At 41.5% G+C, this 21,810-nt stretch overlaps 1 protein-coding gene across 1 annotated transcript; it reads left to right on the forward strand.

The window, feature by feature from the left end:
• The first annotated feature begins 328 nt into the window (after window positions 1-328).
• Window positions 329-9,435, forward strand: LOC103154500 (zinc finger protein 703-like). Its single transcript, XM_016662770.1, has 3 exons — window positions 329-465; window positions 4,183-4,977; window positions 6,604-9,435. Exons 2-3 carry the CDS (start codon window positions 4,735-4,737, stop codon window positions 8,131-8,133), a joined length of 1,773 nt encoding a protein of 590 aa, XP_016518256.1. The 5' UTR covers window positions 329-465; window positions 4,183-4,734; the 3' UTR covers window positions 8,134-9,435.
• The last annotated feature ends 12,375 nt before the right edge of the window (window positions 9,436-21,810 follow it).

The following is a 21,810-nucleotide window of genomic DNA, read 5'->3' on the forward strand; positions in this document are numbered from 1 at the left end:
CTGTGCCTGAGTTACGTATATATCTAATTTAAGTGTCTCTGTCGTTATTTTTAAAGACTTCTCACTTGAACAAGCTTATTCATGTGTGATTGTGATTTTATTTCTTATCCAATGAAAACACTGCAATCGCAAAATCGTGTTTTGTCGACATGAGCAAAACGGAGACAAAGATTTGCGCACGTTCGTAACAGAATCGCAGTGGAAAACTTCTGTTTCCTGACGGTGTCGGGTTGGTTTGGATAGATTATTTGGCTCTTGCAGACCTGGTAAATACATGTCCACATTTTTCCTGTTTGTTATTGTTTATGGACTTCCTGTCCACTCCTCATATCGCAGTCCTGTCTTCTTGACAGCCGCCGTTGTCTCCGCCGTCTCCTCGGCGCTGCAGACTGTGACCTTGTTTCCTGATTAGATGCAGCTCCCTCTGCCTGCCTCTTATCACACGGACGACATTGATGGATGGCTGTAAGTAGCCGCTCTGCTGTTTGGGACTAGAGGTCAAGGCACCAGTTACACTAACCTAATGTTGTTGTTTTCAGGGGGGTTTTCCACCAACCTAATGCTTATTTCAGCTCATTAACAAGACTGGCAGTGAGCTGGGGAAGGCAGTTCTCTTAATAACAAGCATCATCTCAAAAAGGGATCCTGCTTTTATACAAGTATTTATTTATCTCCCCCTCGCTTTATGCTTACAAGTCATTGCTTTTGAAGATTAGGGAAAACCGCGCACCAACGTCTTGCCAGCTAACTCGCATTATGCAGCCGTTTGCCCACAGGTTATGAGGGATTAGGACTGATTTCGCACTCAATTGATGCCGCAGAAGGGCTGAGAGAATCAAAGCCCCCCAGACTGCGGCTATTTTGGGCTGCTGCTAATAGTTCTTGTCAGGCGTAATTTTTAAGTACTTTAACCAATTCATTGTATAATTAGGTTAGCAAAATTAGCTCATTGCGAAGTCAGTCAGCAGCCGGTAATGCAATAAAGTTATTAACATTCCAGATTTATGTAACCACTAATATAGAGGTGATCTGTCTTTATCACATTTTTCTTTACTCGTACAAAAGCCATAAATTAATCTTAAAAATTTGAGTTGTCTGTGACTTGTTCTGGTTGCTCAAATTATTATTATTTTTTTTTTTACTCTTTGCGGTTTAAATCAATTTCGAAGAGAGAGACCTAAAATAAAATAGTACAATATTAGCTTGTAGAAAATAGAACTTCAAATGGTTTACAGTGACTTGCAAACGTTTTCATATTCCTTAAGCTTTTTTAAGCCTTTTGTTAAGCTACAGCCATAAATCTCAACGTATTTTATTTGGATTTAACTCCAAGACACAAACATAAATTAGCAAACGGTCCCTGCTAATTACGTTTTATTTTCATAAATAAGACAATGAAAATGTCTTGCGAATGTAGTTAATCCCAAAATTATTTGTGCAAAATTTTAATTTAAAATACATTTTTATTGAACCGAGAGGTTCATTCCTGCTAGGACATATTATTACACAGGCATTTCTCCAAAAACAATAAGGAGTGTCAGTTAAAATACAAACATATCTGGTTTTATTTGTGTTTTCTGGCGTGTCAGGAATCTTTGTTCGCAGAAGTTAAGCCGTGATAAGTGTTTCACATGTTTCCTGGTATTTCTGTTGGATTATCTCCAAGTTTAGGGCTTCAGGTCTCTTTACCATCACCCCTAAATCTTTAGTTTCCTCTCCAAATTCTCTATCAGATTCAAGTCAAAACATGTTCGTCTAATTAAAAAATTACTATAAATCAGAATATTCATATAAATACGTTCGGGTTTCGGGCGTTTATGTGTTTAATACGCAGTAAGTTAAAACTGTAACTCCTGTAAATTATGTATGGACATAGACTTTCAAGTCTTGTCATAGATTTTTTTATTTAATTTAGCCCTGAAGTTTTGACTGCGTCATCCTGACAAATGAATTGAAATCTATTTTTGATCTCAACCATCCCAGCCACCTGTGTGTTGTAAACGCGTCCCTGCATGAACACAGCCAATTAGAAATGATTGCATTATGTCCTACGCATGGTGTCAAGTTCTGCAGAAGACTGCTAATGGCCTTTTTATCCAAATCAGGTGCGTGGCAACGAGAAAACAATTTAACGGCTGGTCAACCCTGCGGTTGTGGACCTCTACCTATGGCTTCTGGCAAACTTTAAATATATAACGTCTTGTTGACTTTTTTTTCCCTAGCCACTATACTTCTCCTTTCCCTGTTTGGTTGTAGCTTTTTTTCCCTAGCAACACCTTTGCACAATTTTACACTTACCCCCATAGATGAGGTGAAAAAGTTCTAGAATTTAATCAGATGGGAAGAAAAACACAACAGAGGCTACACCTCACCTTGTGAGTTGTAACACCAGCTATTGCGACCGTTTGTGATAAAATACGAGCATCTGGCCTTGTAAACTTTATTAGTGTTTGCCCATCGAGGCCCCGATCCGCTCGCTGAAAACACTGCAAGATGACTCATGTGACTTGTTTTCCACAGCTCGCTGTGTCCTCTGCACAGTTTGGGCTCACAAAGAAGAATTTCTCTTTCATAAGAGGTTTGAAAATTGCGTCGGTGAAAGTCCTCTCTGACTCGTAAAAGGTTTGATCGTGAAAGACGTTGGCGGTACTTTTGGTTTCACAACGGGAGGTTTGATGGACACTCAGCCATGATGATGTACAAATATAGTTGCCGTGAATCCCAAAAATAAGATGTTCTGCAGTCGTTGGTGTAGTAAGATACTTTTTTCAGCATAACTGACGAGTGTTTTCCCTTCGCAGCAGTCATTTCTCATGAGCCGTTAAAACTGGATTGTTCAAAACTCTTTGAAGAAGCCTAATCTTGAATTTCAAAGAGCAAGTGCACAGAAAAGGCAGCATATCTTTTTAATGCTTTCCAAAAAAGTGTTTGCCCATCCCAGAGCACCAACACTGCATTGGTGAAGGTTTTGAATGACATATGTCCCAATGTTACATCAGAAACTTGTGTCTTGGTTTTACTGGATCCCAGTGTTGTGTTCACTTGCGAGGTACCTCAAGGCTCCGTTCTCGGGCCACTTTTATTCAACATTGATATTATGCCACTCGCTCAGATTATACAGTGCTCCAACTTCTCAGGCAATATGTATGCTGATGATGTACAAGTTTCTTTTTCTGCCACCGTGATTCAGAAAGACAGGAGTCAGGTGTCGTCATTAACTCATACCTGAATATTAGTAATGAAATTAGCCTACTGCTACCATAAAAGGCTTTGGGAATAAATAGTTTCCTAACAAAACAAGGCTCAGAAAAACTGTTGCCTGTTATTATAATCAGTGGGTTCAAATATTGAAATCATCCATCCATCCATCCATCCATCCATCCATTCATTCATTCATTCATTCATTCATTTATTCATTTTCTTTACACTCTTGTCCCTTAATGGGGTCAGGAGGGTTTCTGGTGCCTATCTCCAGCTAACGTTCTGGGCGAGAGGCGGGGGCACCCTGGACAGGTCGCCAGTCTGTCGCAGATATTGAAATCGTGTCTTCGAAAAAAACATAATTTTCATGTTCTGTTGTCCTTTGCGTTTTTAAAGTGTATTTCATGTTTTTGATGTATTGGTCATTCTTAACACATACCTGGGCTTACAGTTTGTACGTTTTGCGTTAGTGTCACATACTGATGTAGGAATCCAAACACAGCGGCTTATGAGACCGTCAGTCCATCCATCAAGATCTCTTAGCCTGCTCCATGTTGTCAAACAAGTTCTAGTTGAGTGACGGCTTGTTTGTGCAAATGCATATAGAAATGGTACTTAGGGTGGCCTGTTGAGCAAACTGGAAGTTGTTAAATTTTCTAATTGCACAAACAAAATTTTCAGTTTGTACTAGTAGAAGAAATAAGATAAACAATATTACAGTAGAAACTTGACACAATGTTTACTTTGATGGTTAAAACAGAGTAAAACCTGAGCTCTGTTTTTTTTTTTTTATTGAGTTTATCTCAGTGATATTTTAACAATGTTGTTTAGGCAGTTTTTAAATCTGTTTCTGAGGGTGTAAAATTTATATATATATATAGTGTGTGTGTGTGTGTGTGTGTGTGTGTGTGTGTGTCATTGAAAAATGTGTTGTTAAAAACACATTCTTTCTAACTTTGTTTTTATTTCCTTCTGTCACAGGCGATCATGATAAAAAAAAAAGACAGACATAAATCAAACGAGTGAGAATTGTCACCTTGCGCGTGGATTAGGCCCCGCCTCTTACGCACGCTCTCCCCGCCCAGCTCATTCCTGATGCGGGCAGACCGCGGCTGCTGCGCCTCCAAGTGCGCCCGTCGTGAGCAGAGAGCCGCAGAAGTCCGGCCGGAGCGCACGCACTGGACCAGGTCTTCTCCAGCCTTGGATTCTACGATCTTTTAACGCTTCCATAGAAAAAACAACAACAACAACAACAACTGTGCTGCATGTTTTATTTTTATTTATTTTTTAACTTGTGTTTGTTTCATTTTTCCTCACGGATCTATATTTCAAGTTGGATACATGAAGATGCTTCCTACTAAGTAGCGCACCGGGACCGGGGCGTCTTTTTCTCTGTCCTCCGGGACATTTGAGGGACTCCTCCCGCTGCGTTTCTGCTTGGATTTCATTTATACAAAACATCTCGTGAGGTGTGGTGTCGAGGGGGGAAACTATATCGCGCATCACCTCCCGAAAGCACCGGCTTTATCTCCAATGAAATATCAGCCTTCGGGACCAGCTGCGGATCGAGTTAGTGAGCGGATTGAACTCAGCGACACCACCGAGTCTAAGAGGTCTCGCCCCGGCGCCGCGGTCTCACTGCTGACCCCTCTGGACCCTCTACGGCAAGCGAAGCGGCTTCCCATCCGGCTGATCAAGATGTTGACGGCGCACACCGGACACTTGCTCCATCCGGAATATCTACAGCCTCTAACGTCCGCGCCAGTGAGCATCGAGGTATTTATTGACTTTTTTATGATTTACAGATGGTCGCTTTGAACTGCAAGCCTTTGTGTGGTTTCACGGCGGCGATGAGGGAATTGATTTAGGAGAAGGAAAATTGAGAAATTGTCCTTTTTTGTTGTTTTGTTTTGTTTTTTATCCAGAATGCATACTTCTATTGTGACTGCAGTAAAAATATAAAAATGAAAAAAGGTTCCGTGGTTTTTAAGATAACCAAAAGTTTATGTACCTTGAAAAAGCAAATGAAACTCACAAGATTAATCGGCTGTCTGCCGATTTGCAGCTGATGCAAATTCACTTTTACCTCCAAAACACTGGAGGATAACCTTTGTCTTTACTCAGTCCAGAAAAAAGACATGTAAATTTAACTTCTTTTTTTTTAAGCCTAAAGCCCCTGTCCAATTGTCGCCCAGGTAGTCAAACTATAGACTGATCTTTCCATCAACACCATCCACCTTTAAGCCACATTAGACGACTCTATATCTGCGTCTTCTTATTATTTTACTTTGCAGCTGCAAAGTAGATGGCTGGTCAAGTTTTATGTGTGTGTGTGTGTGTGTGTGTGTGTGTGTGTGTGTGTGTGTGTAGTTTCAATAAAATGCTGCTTGGGGGAGGAGGTCTGGGTCAGTGTTGAAACAAAATAAACATCACAGCCAGGGCTTGATTGAAGATAATGTGGGCCCCTGGGCAACAACTGGTTTTGGTGCCCCATACAAACACACATAAATTACTTTAGATTCATCAACTTCAAAGTTCTGTTTTCCACATCTTTGCATCTGTTTCAAAAAGAGTTTGTCAGAAACACGGGATCAAGTCTAAAAATGTCCAATAAAGTATTTTCAGTAGCTGAAAGTGAAAGAAAGAAAAGAAACAAAGAATGCATTGAGCATGTTCCAAACGATGATTGTTGTTGTGACGTCGTCTTATCTGCATAAACATTCCACATATTAAAGCACTTCCTAGTGATGTTGACTTGTACATATTTTGGGAAATTATACAAATTCTGCATTTGCAATAATTTCATTCATCAAAACAAGGGGGAAAAAAAGAGGGGCTCTAAAATCTCAAGGCCCAGTTTGGACCAGAATGCAGCTTTACTCCGTCAGCAGAGAAGTCTGCAAATGCCAGGTGATGTTTGAATTAAAAGCTGAAGAGCAAATGTCTAATGCATAGAAATGTGTTGTTCAGAGTTTTAAAATATCCTTTGACATCTAGGAAACTACATCTGTCGTTTCTCTATTATTTGGAAATTTCTTTAAAGACCAGTATGTCATTATGTGCTACAGCCATATTTGTAAGCACAGAGAAACTCTGGAGGGTTAAAAACATTTTCTGTTTTTAACCCTCCATTGGTCTTAAGAGACGGCTTTAAACCCTTTACACAGTCCTACAGGGTCGCACTGACTCCGTGTGCGCTTTTATGAGGTTCTTTTTTTTTGTGTGGTTTTGGAAACTGACGGTCTGACAGGACAACTCTCCCCTTTTCCTTGCCGGCTACCCGTGACATCTGCTGCGCTCCTCCTGAGCTGCTGGAGGGTTAAGGGATTTAAACCACAATATTTTATATGAAACTAAAGTTCTCCTACTCATAATAACCCAAATCTCATGCTTTTTTTGTAGCTGGATGCCAAGAAGAGTCCACTGGCCCTGCTGGCTCAGACCTGCTCTCAGATTGGTAAACCGGACCCTCCTTCTTCCTCTAAGCTCGGCTCCTCCTGCAGCCCGGGGGACAAAGAATCCAGCAGTCGGTCGTCGTCCTCCAGCCTGAAGCTGGGGGAGCACCGCCCTTCTCTGGAGGACAAATCTAGCTTTAAACCCTACAACAAAAGCAACATAGACTGTCGCAGGGATGGTGTTACCAGCAGCTCCAGCGGTGACAAAGTTGGATTCAGGGTGCCGAGCAGCAGCAGCTCAACCACTAATGGGAATTCAACCAGCTCCCAGCAGTCCTACCCATCCCACGCTTCTTCGCCTAGCTCCAGAGGCACCAGCACCCCCCCAGGACAGGCTCAGCAGCATCAGCATCACAAACAGAGCCAGTCTCCCGGTGGACAGCCCGCCTCACAGTCCCAAACTCTTAGCTCTGAACCCGGACGCGAGCAGAGCAGCCCCACCAGCACTTCCACTAGTAATAACCACAGCAATCCAAAAAAAGACGCTGACCTGAGCAAGGCGAGCGCAAACAGCCCGCACCACGCGAACTCCAGCCACGTCCGGGCGAGCACAAACTGCAGCAACAGCAGCTCTGATGGCGGTTCCAACCAGGACGTTGGCGGTAGAGCTGAGGCTGCCCAGCCTAGCCTCGGCCCTGAACACATCACGCCCATCTCCCCTTACAAAAACAGCCAGCCACTCTTCCCCTTACCCTCTTCCAATATGGCCTATCATGGATCTGTCATGGGGGGTTACGCGGGCTACCCATCCCAGTTCCTCCCAGGGTTGGACCCGTCCAAATCGAGCCTGAGCATGGGAGGAAAACACACGAGCTCCAGCCCTCTAACAGGCGCCTCCCCGCCGTCCTTCATGCAAGGCCTTTGCAGGGACCCTTACTGTCTAAGCTACCCTGGTGTGTCTCATCTCGGCAGTAGCAACTGCAACTCCTGCATCCACGACCCTTCCTCCACCCTAAAGTCGAGCTTTCCCATGGTGTACCCCTCCCACCCGCTTCACTCCCTCCACCAAAGCTCCTTGTCGTCCAGCGTGTCCCCCTCCCTGTCTCATCCCCTTTACACATACGGCTTTATGCTACCAAACGACCCCCTTCCCCACGCCTGCAACTGGGTGTCCGCTGGAGGGCCTTGCGACAAGCGCTTCGCCACCTCAGATGAACTTCTGGCTCACCTTCGCACCCACACAGCTCTGCCTGTGGGGATGGACAGTAAGCTGCTCTCCGTTTCCTCGTCTGGACCCGCATCCTGCCACTTGCACCTCCCACACCAGAGCAGCCCGGGCTCCCTCCCAAGCTCTCTGTCACTCAGGGCTCCCCCGAGTCTGGGCTTAGCTCGCTATCACCCCTACAGTAAGGTCCATCTCCCCTCTGGGCCTTCCTCCATCTCCCTGCACTCTCTGCCCACCACTGGCCCTTACTATCCCCACTACACTCTCTACAGTCAAAGACTTGGATCTGCGTCAGCTCTTGGATACCAATAGAACACAATGTACTTATGTGTTTCTCAGAGTAGTTTGACATTTTGGGGATTAATCATGTTTTGCTTTCTTGCAGAGAGCTTGGGTGAGAAGCTTAAAATGGCTCCCATGCACCTCTTAAATGTGAACCTATGGGCAATTAGCTTAGCTTAGCACAGCACCTGGAAAAGTTGTTACACTAGCTGTCCTGGCCTCAGCTGCTCTCTGAATCTCACGTGAAATGTTGTCCAAAAGGAATAATTCAGCTGAAGCAGTAATTTTTAGTTTTCAAACAACTTTGGGAAGGAGTTCTGAACCAACTGATGGAAACTTTAGATAATGTTTCTAATTTGACTTGTAAAATTGCTCATTTCTGCTTATTTTGCCCATTTTTTTTTCCAGATTAAAAAAACATATTTGAACATATTCAGCAGAGCTGAGCTGTTTACATAGTCAAGCTAGCTGTTTGCCTCTTTCTGAGCTAAGCTAACTGGTTGCAGCTTTGTAGCTAGCTGGTCGGGAAAACAACACCTTGCTCTGCCAGAAAGTCAATAACCACATTCCCAGAAATATTTTACTTTAAGATGAATTGTGACAACTTGCTGCTTCTTCTGAATTCAGAAATGACTTGGAGACACTTTTCTCTGTTCTTAAAAGCATCTCTGCTGTCGGTTTGAACTTTTATCCACGAGATTTTTAATAAGATTTCTCTTTCCAAATTCAAAGGGCATGCAGACCTTCTGTTTTTGCACATTGCAAGAGACTTGACTGCCCTGAGGTGATCTACCGCTCTGTGCTATTCTGGAAATTGATGGTTGTGCATAAAAGCTTTCAGCAAACAGTGATGATTTAGGAAAGAAAAAAGCTAGTGTGTGAGGGATGGCTGCTGGCTGCGGCCACTGGCTTCAGTTGCCTTCTCCCTGCAGGAGACGCATGAAAGCCTGAAACGGTGCACACATTTAACCGGCCCAATGTTTTGCTTTGATTCCTCATGCTTCTTCCCGCTGATGATGTTTATTTATTTCCTACAGGATACCTGGCTTTAATACTTTCTATATATTCTCCTTTTACAGTAATGTGAGCGGACATGTTGGAAAGGTGTTAAAACTGTGTCTTAACACTTTCGTATTGAATGAATGTTAAAATCACATCTTGTTCTCAGCTTTTTGATTGTTTTTTTATTATTATTATTTCCTCAACAAAATGAATAAAACTGAGATGTGATATTTTTTTGTAATATTGAAACACCCCGTGGTGGGGCCTCGAGGGTGATGCGGTGAAATGGGAGCTCATATTTTGGTAAATAAATAACACTGAAGACGTGTATTCTGTTTTCATTTCTGGTTTGAATCGGTTGAACTGGCAGGCTAGATCAGGGTTTTTGAATTAAATTTCTTGCAAGTTTATAAGGAGATTTTGGCATCCTCAACTAGCTTAGCTCTAGGTTACTTGGAACTGGACATTAGTCCTAAAGAGGCCAAGACTAAAACGTGTTTCTACCTTCTTAAAACACCTCAGATCTCAGAAACAGTGCAATTCCTTGAGTAAATGCAATTTTATGAATCTTTAATATTGCCTGGATATTTTCATTTGCAGGTTCCTTATGCAAAAACCGGTCATGGTTTACACAGGAAATTAAGATTGGAGGGGGTGCACCACCAATTATCACCCTGCGTGAAACATGTACTGACAAGGAACAATCTAAGGTTTGTTTGTTGGTTTTTTTAACTCAGTGACTACCTGATTACCTACCTCCTTCAGATTTTAGTGGTTAAGTTTATGGATAGTTTATTTGACTGACTGTATTGTGACTTCAGTATGTTTGACGTAGGATAACCATTGGTGACGCACTCCCTCCAGTCTTAAGTTCCTGTCTAAATAAACACTTTTTATCCAAAGTAAACGTGAAAACTGATCAAAGTCTAGTTTGGGGGGATTTGAGGAGAAGTCCGCTTCAGTCCAGACCCTCTTGCTCTGGATTTATGCGAAATAAAGACGCCTAGAGGAAAAGATTGCCGGTTTGAATATTTTCATTCTTCCGTCATTAGATCAAGGTGATTACCTCTGATTTATTACGGCTGTGAAAGCACCGAAACACACACGCGCACACACGCACACAGACACACACAGAGCTTGATTTGCAACCCCAGCCAATCCACGTAACGTCAGGAAACGTACATAAACCTGTTGAAAAATATTTATGCCTACAGTTTAAATGCTTTTAAAAGAAAAGCGCTCTAGATGACTCCTGGGAAGACGTAAATCTTTATGAGCCAAGCTGTCACTGAGATCCGGATGTTCGAGCTGCTATTTTAACCATGAAGGATCCCAAATGATGGATGGCTTTTGAGAGTGCTTGACTGACAGCAGTGAGTGCACCTTGGTGTCACCTTGAAGCGAACACATCCAGATGTAACGCTCTCAGATCAGGTGTGACAGGCAGACCCACGAGGTCCCGATAAGGATCAGAACCACCTCCTGTAGGTGTTCACGGCAAAGTCCTGACAGACGGACGCTAAAGTTGCCACGTCTGGCCTTGTGATTGGCACCGGTGATATAACAATTTCCTCGCAACGGGACACCCTCGGTGAAGTATAGATGAGCCTCGCTGGTCACTCGCGACTCTGACAAGACAGACACGGAGGTCAAAGACAGCCCGTCTCCGCCGTAACAAGAGAGCCCGCTTCGGTTACCGTGGTCTGAGACGAGGCTGTCGGTCGTCTGGGTTCAACCCAGGGCCAACAGAACTTCTGGGCTCATACCGAAGGTTTCACATTGCATCCTGAACCTGATTGCACTTAGTTTGATAAGTGTTACGGATGAGCCGGCAGCTGCCAACACCGCGTTCCTCATCTCTGTCTCTGTCAAACTTGAAATTTTGACAAGAGTTGAAATGTTTTTTTTTTCCTCTGACTTTTCAACTCTTCAGATGCATTGTGTCTCTGTATTTACTGTTGCAACAAAAGTAGAGCTGGACAGTGATGCCACCTGTTGGTGACTGCCGATACATGCTCACTGTAGGTCGAACCCGAAACAACAACCCCTTGTTGTTTGACATCATCTCTTTCACACACAGGTTTGTAATCAACTATAAGAAACCAAATATTTAGTTTGTTTCTGCTGGATGAGAGCTGGAAACAGTGGTGTGAGTGAAGGTTGGCAATATGGAGTTGGGGTCCTAATAATCTTTACATTTTATTTTGTAATTTTGACACTAGTGACAAAGAAGTTTGAATTTAGTTATTTCATAAAGACAACAGTGTATATTAATCAACATAAATACTTCATGTAAACATACCAGATTTAGCCAAAGAGGCAAAATTTCATCTGTCTCCTAACAAGTGGATGGAAGGGATTAAAAAGTATAAAGTTAATATGCATAACATACATGAACTATAAAATATAAAATTTACATCCTCAAATAATTTGAAAGATTGTGCATTTATTTTTAACTAAGGAAAGTATTCATTTTGTATTTATTTATGGGTATCGGTGTAAACAAGGGTAAACACAAATGCACACCACAGTTTTATTTTTAGTTTTTTACTTGTGAAAAAACAAACAAACAAAAAAAACCCATGTACTCAATTTTTTTTTTCCACTTTACAAATGTGAATGGCTACGGCAAAACCAGGAACAATTTTCCCCTGAGGGCATTTTGAGTTATTTACGGATGCTGAAAGTAAGCTTTCCATTGATGTCAAACATGTGGTTTGTATTTAATAGAACATTGTGTTGTTCCGTCATAAAAAAAATCCCAATAAAATACATGTATTTGTGGCTTTAAAGCTGTAATGTGTAACTTTTATTAAAAAAAAAATTACATATTTGCTTAAACTGTCACCGTGTTGTGATAGTTTTGTATGAAACAGATAACCGAGCTCTTCTGCCTTCTCCTAGTGCTAACTAGAAACAACCAATCAGAGGTAGGAGGCGGATCTTAGTGCTGTCAATCATGCTTGTGTATGTGCCATGTACTTCTCCCCATAGAAGGGGGAGAGCCTGTCGTGAATGTAGTGACAGTTTTAATAAACACATTAAAAATATATATATTTTCTATTATAAAAGTTACACACTGCAGCTAAAGTGACAAATACCAAAAAGTTCAAGGAGTATATAGTCTTCACAAATTTTACATCCATCCATGTAATAATCGCCAGTCAGCTCTGAGTACTCGGCTTGTTCCTGCTGAAGAGAAGCATTGCCACAGCCTGATTCTGCCACCACCATGTTTCAACATTAATTAATGTGTTACGGCTCCAGTGTTAACGGTAACTCCAAAACGGTTAATGCCCTCATGTTACCGTTTAACACCAGTGCAGTATCTAGTGTTAAAACATAGGATTCTATTTACTATTAACACGTTGCCTCTCTCTCTCTACTCACACCTGCAGTCAGTTAGCCAATCAGCCCAGGTCCATTGTTCCACATTCACTCTCTCAGTACTTAAACACTTCTGTTCCTCTCACTCCTTGCTGGTTTCTTCACATCCATTCCTTGTGGTCATTTTTGGATTCCTGTGTCGCTCAACTCTGGCTCCCTGTGTTCCTCCATGGTTTCCGGTTGTAAGTTTTTGTTCTTTATTTGTTCATTAAATGCCACGAAATCTGCTCAGTGCCTCCGTCTGCTGCATTTGTGTCCAGCGACAAACTACATGTCATGATGCAGGGCACCCAAGCTGTTTTTAAAAAGAATATTTAAAAAAACATTTGTGTATATTTGTGTATGTCGTACCACCATCACTTTCCTCTGTTTGACCCAAAATGTTTTGCTCAGAGGCAAAACCAGTTGTGTAATAAGGGAGGAGATGGAGGTTTGAAGCCTGGTGGTATTATCCGCCTCCCGCCTGCTTGGTCTGAGTGAGTTCTCGGTACAGCCTGACAGCCCAGATGATTAATGATGACAGGACTGGCGAAGCTGCTCCTTCATTTCACGACTAGCCCTTAACCTCTCAATTAGCTCGAACCCGTGCAAATGGAAAAAACAAAAAGTCCATCCAGAGGGTAATGGTTCGATATTTTCCCCCCTCTTCCCACTTTCGCTCTTTAGAGATGATCAAAAATCATTAGGCGTGCTCCGAGATCACAAACAGCTGCCCCGATGTTTTCTGTGACACATGCCTCTGAGTTATACGGCCTGCGAAACCCGCTTCCCAGAAACGGACTCCTCCGCTTTCATTTTGTCCTCTCCCCAACTTTATCACTTCATCCATCATCCCCGGCTATGAGTGCTTTTTCAAGTGGTCCAAAAATAAAGCGGACGCAGATGTCAAGCCACGCTACGCCGATGTTTCTAAACCGCCAGAAACCCTTCACTTACGTCCGCCCACATAGAAAAGTTGAAAACGCGTCCCCACAAAGCCGCCGTTGAACTCGGCTCATCCTGCTATTGTTCACGTAATAAAACCAGCCCATGGGTAAATCAGCAAAAGTTTGGAGCAGGTATCTTTATTCCCTTCCTTCAAAAAATAAAATACAACCAATCTACCAATGCATTAAAAGAAAGTTAAAAAAAAAAGAGAGAGAGAGAGAGATCTCAGCAGCATACACAAAGGCAAATGTAATTATGGTTTCTCTTCTAATGCGCAGCTGGTTTTGATCTGGTTGCGCTCTGAAGCTGCAGTTGTCAGCTCTCATGCATCACAGAGCCGGAGCTTAACGGTGAAACGTGCTTTGGCAGTGACCAACGGAGGCCTGGAGGCCAGCGGCGGCCGCCGGTGGGTTAGCCACATTCAGAGGGGGGCTGGGGAGGGTGACACCATCCTCTGTTTTCCGCATCTGGATCCCCGCGAGACCACATCCAGTCATCCCTTATGGGTTTTTTTCCTCCTCCGCGAGCGCCAAGACAGAAAAACTCTCCGAAATACACGCGCCCGCGCACGTGGACGGGCTGAGGGAGTAATGAAAGACAGAGTGGGGGAGGGGGGGCAGCCCCACGGTGGCCGGGGAGAGGAAAGCTCGCATGGAAATGAGCAGGCATGATTACTCAAATACAGTCATTAAGGAGGAAATGTTGTTTTTCAAGCTGTCAGGATGATTAATGAGGGAGAGCAAATGCGCTCAAACGCTGTTGTTTAGTCTAACCAGCAGACCTGATCTCTGACGGTAACTTACAACAGACAGGATGTGTGGATGCATTTAGCGGCGCGCTAAAGCTGCACAAGTCCAAAGATCCAACACAGCGGATAAAAGATGCTCTCGAAGGTGATGCAGATTAATGAGTTAATGTCGATCGACTAACCTTTGGTTGATAAGCGTCCATTTTCTAAGAACCCAGTGTTTTCTCTTGTATGAAGAGGTTTGACCATCTATCCATAACACAAAGGCTACAATTTACATAATATGCTGGATTTAAAAAAAAAAAAAACTTAAGGAACTTTTTGACTGTTTATATGTCAAAACAGAACCGCATAAAGTGTATTTTGCATCCCACTCCGGACTCTGTTTGGACTGTTTCTCTTTCTCCGCCATCTTTATTCCTGTATATCGACTGCATAAGGATGACCAGCAGCGCTCTCTACTGGACGGTGGCCAGACTACAACAATAAAAGGTTAAAGCGGAGGTTAGAACCAATTTGAATCTAATAAACCATTAATTGACAATTAATTATAAGTCGACTGAATGAAGAGGTGTGTATAAGTAGCTGCTAACTGATTATTTTTTATCCTGGACGTCTTAACTATGAAGGTCAACTATATACACAGTCATTCATGTTATTTAGATTGGTACTCTTGGTAAATAGAAAACCTTAACTTTAATGTTTTTTATACACAGTGGTGGCCAGAAAAACTTACCTTTGTATTCCGCCAATAAATTGGCCCCTATTTTCTTAATTTTGAGTCGATACGTGCAGAGCTGCTAGATTTGCCAATGAATGTGGCGCTAGAGGTTTTGTGAAAAACTATTAAAAGAAAAATGTAATTGAAAATTGAGAAATTGAATGGAATTGTATTTCCCCATGGAATAAACAAACTTAATTTATTTTCCCGTTTTGTCAGTGGGAGATCATGTTACTCAAATAAAAGGGAAATTAACTAAAAGCCTTAATCGTAACCCTAACAAAGAATCAAAAAGTTGATATGTAGTTGACTTGGGGAAGCAAGAACCCATCACTCAGAAACAACCTGTGGTTTTCTGAACTGAAAACTGACTTTTAAATTTAAGTATAAAAAAACAAATCAGCCAGCTTTATGGTAGATTGGATGCTGTGTAAAGAAAAGTGAAACATAGACTTGGACTAGGCCCCGGCAACACACAATTTAAAACTAATACATCCATCCAAATGTGATTACTGGTGAAAAATGCTTTTCAAATATGTCAAATCCTGATGAAAAACAATCTCGAGACGTCTTCCTCTGGTTTCTCTCATCTGCAACGCATCCATTCAGAGTGCATGTTATGCTGCAGTAGATCACCTGGTCTGTGGTTTAAGTGTCTGTGAATTCTAAAAAGGAAAAGAAAAAAAAATTGGCCCTCTCTGTGTGTTTTTCAGCCTGCCTAGTGCCAAAGGCCTCAGAATCTCCAGATGTTCCCTAAATCATGCTGGAAGGCAGATAAGAAATCCGCTTTCAACAGATGTCTTGTGCCTGGACTCGATGATTTATTAGCTATGAATGATGAGACAGTGCTCCAGTGTCTTGCAGGCCGACTGGCTTTTATCATTATGCAGGCAGCTGTGAATCTGGGTGACATCACGTCAGCGGACGGGCGCGAGAATGAGACGGCAACTCCGCTTTTCACATTTTTAAGTCTTTGCAAATGCAACGGATCTGAGGTGAACGGGCCTCTCTCTTTTTTTTTGTTTGGCTGAAGTGTGACGCAGAATGAGGGGAATGTGGAGCCGGAGCGGCAGAAGAGTTGCGTCGCAGCTGTTGTTTTCAGCTAAAACGCTAAAAATGATCGTTTTGACAAAATCATCTTGACTCGAGGTCGAGGGAGTTTTCAGGTCAATAAATGGGTTAAGTTAAAAAGTACAGCCCTCAGTAGAGAGGACTTTAAGTCAGCAAGCAACTTTATTTAGACTTAACATATAAAAACCCAATAAATAGTGAAATTTACTGCAAAAATACTAATAGCAGAGCCAAAGAAATGTAATATTTGAGCATAATTGATGGCATGCCAGCTAATGTTCCTGAAGAGAAAAATAATTGACAAGTTTATATTGTTAATTATTTATATTTTATTTTAATTTCAACACACTGTGGAAACGATGTGCATGTAAGCTCAAATTAGCTTGAATGCTACACTGCTGGCACAAAGCTATGTATTGCCTAACTGTTGCGCAACGCATTCACCTGGCTTCATTTTAGAAAACTACTTTTTAAGAATCATTGAGAAAAACAAAACTTAAGTTAACTGAAAACTTAACAAAACAGAGTTAGCATGCTTGCGTTAGCTGAGCATTTTAGAAATTGCTCAGTAAAAATGATTAAAATCATTGGAAAGAACAAAACTTAAGTTATCTGAAAACCTTTGGTGTATGTCAGGACTTTTACAAAACACAGTTAGCATGCTAGCATTCATGTAGCATTTTAGTCATCAGAAAAAGTCACTGGAAAGGGCAAAATGCAAGTTAACTGAAACCTTTCAGGGTATGTGAAGACTTTTACAAAGGATGCTGACCTACAGGAACACCTGTTGATGTCTGTCTGTGTATTAATGTCATTAAGGGAGAAAGGAACGGATCTGATGAGGTTCGTTGTTGTTTTACTGCACTTTAAAGCTACAGAGTTTCAGAGCAAACAAATGACATTGATGTCAAAAGGTACCGGACTGGGAAGTTGGCAAAAGCCGGGACAGTCCTGGTTTTCACAATACGTTTTCTCCATCTAAAACGTCAGACTTTTACTCGGACAATGTCAGCGGTAAAAGGAATGGAGGTAAGGAGTATTGTACTTGGTCAGGGGGGTTAGCTTGTGTCTGACAGCAACAATGACTGACAGAAACCGTGAGGGACTTGGACAGATGAGAGCCAAAGGCGGCGGGCGAGAGGGCGTACGGGGGTCAACGCATCGCCTGTGCATTGAGTGTGGCCCAGCAGCTGTATGCATAGGGGAGCCCCAGCCTCCTGCTCTGCATGTCAGGGGCCGTGATTAATGACCCCGCAGGCCTTGCTCTTAACCCCCTCCCCGCTGCTTGCTCCATAGAAGTCACTGAAGCCACTTCTCGTTTTGGCTAATGGACGCAGCCGGGGTCGGACGGGCGCCCTGAGACGAATGCGTTCATGGTTTACGCGAGAAGACGTGAAACAAAAACCAATTTCCCCTCGCAAAAAAAAATAAAAAAACGCGCCGCATTCCGCTTTTGCAGGGCCCGTGTAATTTCAGGGCTTTCAGAACGATGATTTCTTAGATTACTGTGGGCCCTGTGCAGCGTCGGGGCTGAGAGGGCGCCGGTGCCTGTGTACTGGTTCCCAGCTTGTCAGGCAGCTGTCGAGGAGTGATTTATGACCACTAGACTCCAACCTGTCTTCACTGCCAGTTCGGTATTGTTACAACTGACAGCTAATGAGGCCAGACATGCTTTCAAGCAGAGCACTTAACAGGACTTCAATCTTCCCCCGTCACGAGTACCATTTTTTCTTTCTTTTTTTTGCACACACTCCTTCACACAACAGCCTCCTTTCTCTTTGCCTTCCTTGTTCTCCGTCTTTCCACGTTGCAGCCGTATGACAGGAGCAGAAAGGGCCTCCGCTGACAGAAGGAGATGTTTCTCAGAGAAAAATGGCAGCAGAGAGTTTCACCGTTCTCTCCCTCTAACATAATAGCTAGAGCTTTACGTAACCGAATTATCGACTCACGTTTTGCTTGGTAACTTTGTGCTTCGTGAGTCAAACCCTGTGTGCTGCTGTCGGTCTTGACCAGAATTCTGCAAATTAGATTTTCCTGGTGAAATATTGATTAAGAATAATAAATAATACATAAATAATAATACTGAACAGAGAACTGTTCAGTTCACAATCTGAAAATAAAACGGATATGTCTACAAGAAACTGTATCCACCTAAACTGAGAGTCTTGGCAGGGAGAGAAATATTCAGAAAAGCAGCCAAGAAGCCCATTGCAACTCTGGATCAGAGATCCACTGCCTAGATATGGAGTCTGTCGACAGCATGAATCCTCAAATCTGGACTTTTGGAAATAACATTGTTATTAAAGGGGGAATATTATGTATTTTCCAGGCAGATAGTGTAATTTTACAGTACAATCAGCTAATTATGTTACCTCCCACTGTTATAAAAATGCTATATGCATCAAATACGACTTAAAAAAGTTTGACTTCAAAGTTGAATGCCTTTAAATTGGGCCTTTGTCTCTTTATATATATTGAGATCCTGCTGCAAAGCTCACAAAAGTTGATTTTACGTGTCGCCCCTTTAAAATGCTGGAAGAGACAGCCAGTAGCGCTCATGTTTGCAGTTTGCTGCAGGCCATTTAATGGAAACGGCAAACATGCGTTGGTCAGATTTGACCAAAATTGAATTTTTTTGGCCTGTGCAAAAAAAGGACAAAATAAAAAATAGTTATATGCCTGGGGAGAAAACTGACAGCACAACAAACCGTTGCCATAGTCAAGGATGTGCATCTTCGGCCAACAGCGATAAACTCACATTCTCCATCCAATCACACTGAGCTTGAGCTAATTTACAGGTTTGCTTTAAATGTTTAAACATAAAAAAAAAACAATGTTTGGACGCCGTTCAGTTTTCACTGATTCACCTATTCGTGGATCACTAGAACATAACTCCAAATTATTTGTGGGAAATTCGCCTATACGCTGATTATTTTCGTAAAGCGTAATATTTGAAAGGAATTGCAGTTTGGCAAACTGAAATAACTAGCCGCGATGCTAGTTGACATGCTATTGGCTCGCGTGTGCAAAGCAGCCAATCCAAGACAGGCGTTTATCTTCCTTAGCACTGATTGGCTGTAACTCAAAGAGCAGAAAAAAGGAAGACTGTAGATGTTAGCTTTTGTGGTAGTGCTAAGGCTGCTTCCGCTACGTGTATTAATGCACTTTAAAGTATATTTCATGTATAAATTAATAAATTAGGAGGTTATGAGTGTTACTAGAGGGGGTCTCAAGTATTCGCAGTTCTTAACCACCATTAAAAACTGTGGTTTATTACAGGCATGCTGCTGTAATTATGCTGAAATATGTTTTTAGAGACTGATAACCACAGGAGTTCAATATGACACACATTGAACAATCTCAATTAGAAAAAATGCTGAAAACAATTTATTGGTTTGTCTAAGTGAAGTACAGAGACGTTTGTGATCGTGAAGCGACTAAAATGTGAAAAGTGCAAACGTTAAAAGCAACAACATTTGAAACAAATTTGTTCCAGGTTTAACGATGACTCTTTTCCACAGTCTATATTAAAAAGGTCAATAATGTTTTCAAATAGCAATTGGGGAAATAAAACTAAATTAACATGGTAATTCCATGACTGAAAAAAATAAATTTACGAACAGTCTCACTACTTTGCAAAATTGTCAGATTTAAGGCACAGTTCTCTCAACGTTAGCTCTCTGAAAGTAAATTTGGCTCCTTGGGCCACAGAAGGATTTTGTAATGAAATCAAAGAGCAGTGGGAAAAACTCTTGGCTAAGGGAAGGAAGGGCTGGCAGGCATAACAATTATGCATAGCCGGAAACTTTTCAGCACCTCTTACTTTTTTTGGATGAAAGTTTAAGCCACAAATTGGAACTGACTTGAATATATAACTTAGATTCATAAAAACAGAGATGTGACACTGCTTTCTGAGTGTTTTTTTTTTACATTTTCCTCCCCTCTGGAGAGATTACTGCTTAGTTAAAATTATGTTTCTGACAACCGTACTGCTTAAAGGAAAAGAAAGTCAAATCTATTTTTCACTCATAAGGGATTTTCTTTTTTTTTCTTTCTGCTGTTGTTGTGTTTGTTCTTCTACCTCTTCCAAAGAAAGGCCTCTGGATTTTTCATGACTGATTTATGAAATGATACAATTTGATTGTAGTGAAACACTTTACACTGATGTAAGTATTTTAACACGGGTATTTTGTTCTAACATACATTAATCATTCCTGAGCTGTCAGAAGGCCACGCCCGCTCCAACACTCTGCAGCTCGCCGTGTTTCTGGTGAACTTTATGGCTCAACTCCTAACTCCGATAGGGGAGCAAAAGCCTTTTTCTGTGTGGAGGCTGATTTTAAAATTGAAGTTGAGGTCGTTTGTTTGTCAGGTGAAATGACGAACAAACTTGCGTTTGTGACACGTATCATCATCAAGGACCTCAGTGCCTCTTTTAAGCCGTAGTGAGTGAATCAGATTTAATCACATTGACTAAGCAACGTCGGTCTCAATGCATCCCATTTCTACTTCAATGCAAAATCAGTCACAGGGTCTGTGGCAGCGTTCCCACCTATAAGCCAGTGTTCCCTGTCAGCATGATTAATGGCCGCCTCGCTGGGTGCTAACTTGCATTGCATTGCAGGCAGAGCCATTGTCTCCTGGACACGGAGTCCTTACTGCCCTCTGTCCATGAAACCAGGATGTTGTTAAAAGGTGCAACAGCGACTCCTGGAGTCACGAGAAGAGAAACGAGGAACAACACTTTCAGTTTTTATTTAGGAAAGGTAAATGTCTGAACACTGGATATTTATAAACTTATATATAAAAAAACAAACAAACAAAAAAAAAACAGAGAAGCTATAAAATTATTTTGGACAATCAGATCTAAAAAATGTAATTGTTTGACTATAAAGACAAGTGAATACACCCCAAAAAATTCTAATAACCTTCAGGTTTGGTGTTGGCCAATTTGTATTTGTAAATTAGAAACAAATGTAAAAATTTCAGAAGTTAATGAAAATGTAGGAAATCATGTTTTGCTCTTATGTTAGACTGAACAATCAGTCTAATTGAAGATTTAGAAGAGCACACTCAAATAATTAATAAAAACATATTTTTAAGCACAGATGGATAGATGTACTGATCAAAATCGTTATTTTGCTGTTATGCTATTTAAAAAAAAATTGATTGTAGAGCAGATATTTAACATTAGCATCTCATATTAGCAATTAGCATAATTAGACAAGTCAGCTTAAAAAAACAATATATATTTGATAAAGTAGACTTGGGGGTGTCGGATCACAGACCTGCAACTTGTCCACCTTAAATTAATCAAATGGCAGAATTACTTCCTCAGCAGCTCTACTCGATTTTGCTAATCATGTCAAAGCAGATGCACATTTAAATGATCCCGGACAAACCCCCTGTTTCTGTTTGTTTTTTTTGTTTGTTTGTTTTGTTTTTTTCTCTAAGGGAGGTTTTTGATATTAATTAGGGGGTGTTTGCATGTTGTTTATCATCATCATAAAACTTTTTCAGGGGATTTATCATCACAAGACAAAACCCCCAAAAAGTCAGAATTGCTTTTTTGTTTTTTTATTTTAGAATTTTCTCCACCATTGGTATCACGAGAGCATCAATGAACATAATTACTTTTGAAAATATGATTAACTGTATGCTATTTATTGATAAGAATCACACGTCTTCATGTAACTGTCCTGAAGAAACATATTTTAAAATTGGCAGGTTTTTAAGAGCAGTATTTGCGCTTGTGGAACCGAAAGAGGTTGCAAAAACTCTTTATCATAACTTTTAATGTTATCACAACAGATACCACAAAATATGATAATTCCTTAATTTTATTTGGCAC

This window comes from Poecilia formosa, unplaced genomic scaffold (assembly GCF_000485575.1).
Source record: "Poecilia formosa unplaced genomic scaffold, Poecilia_formosa-5.1.2 Scaffold389, whole genome shotgun sequence".
Taxonomy (NCBI): domain Eukaryota; kingdom Metazoa; phylum Chordata; class Actinopteri; order Cyprinodontiformes; family Poeciliidae; genus Poecilia; species Poecilia formosa.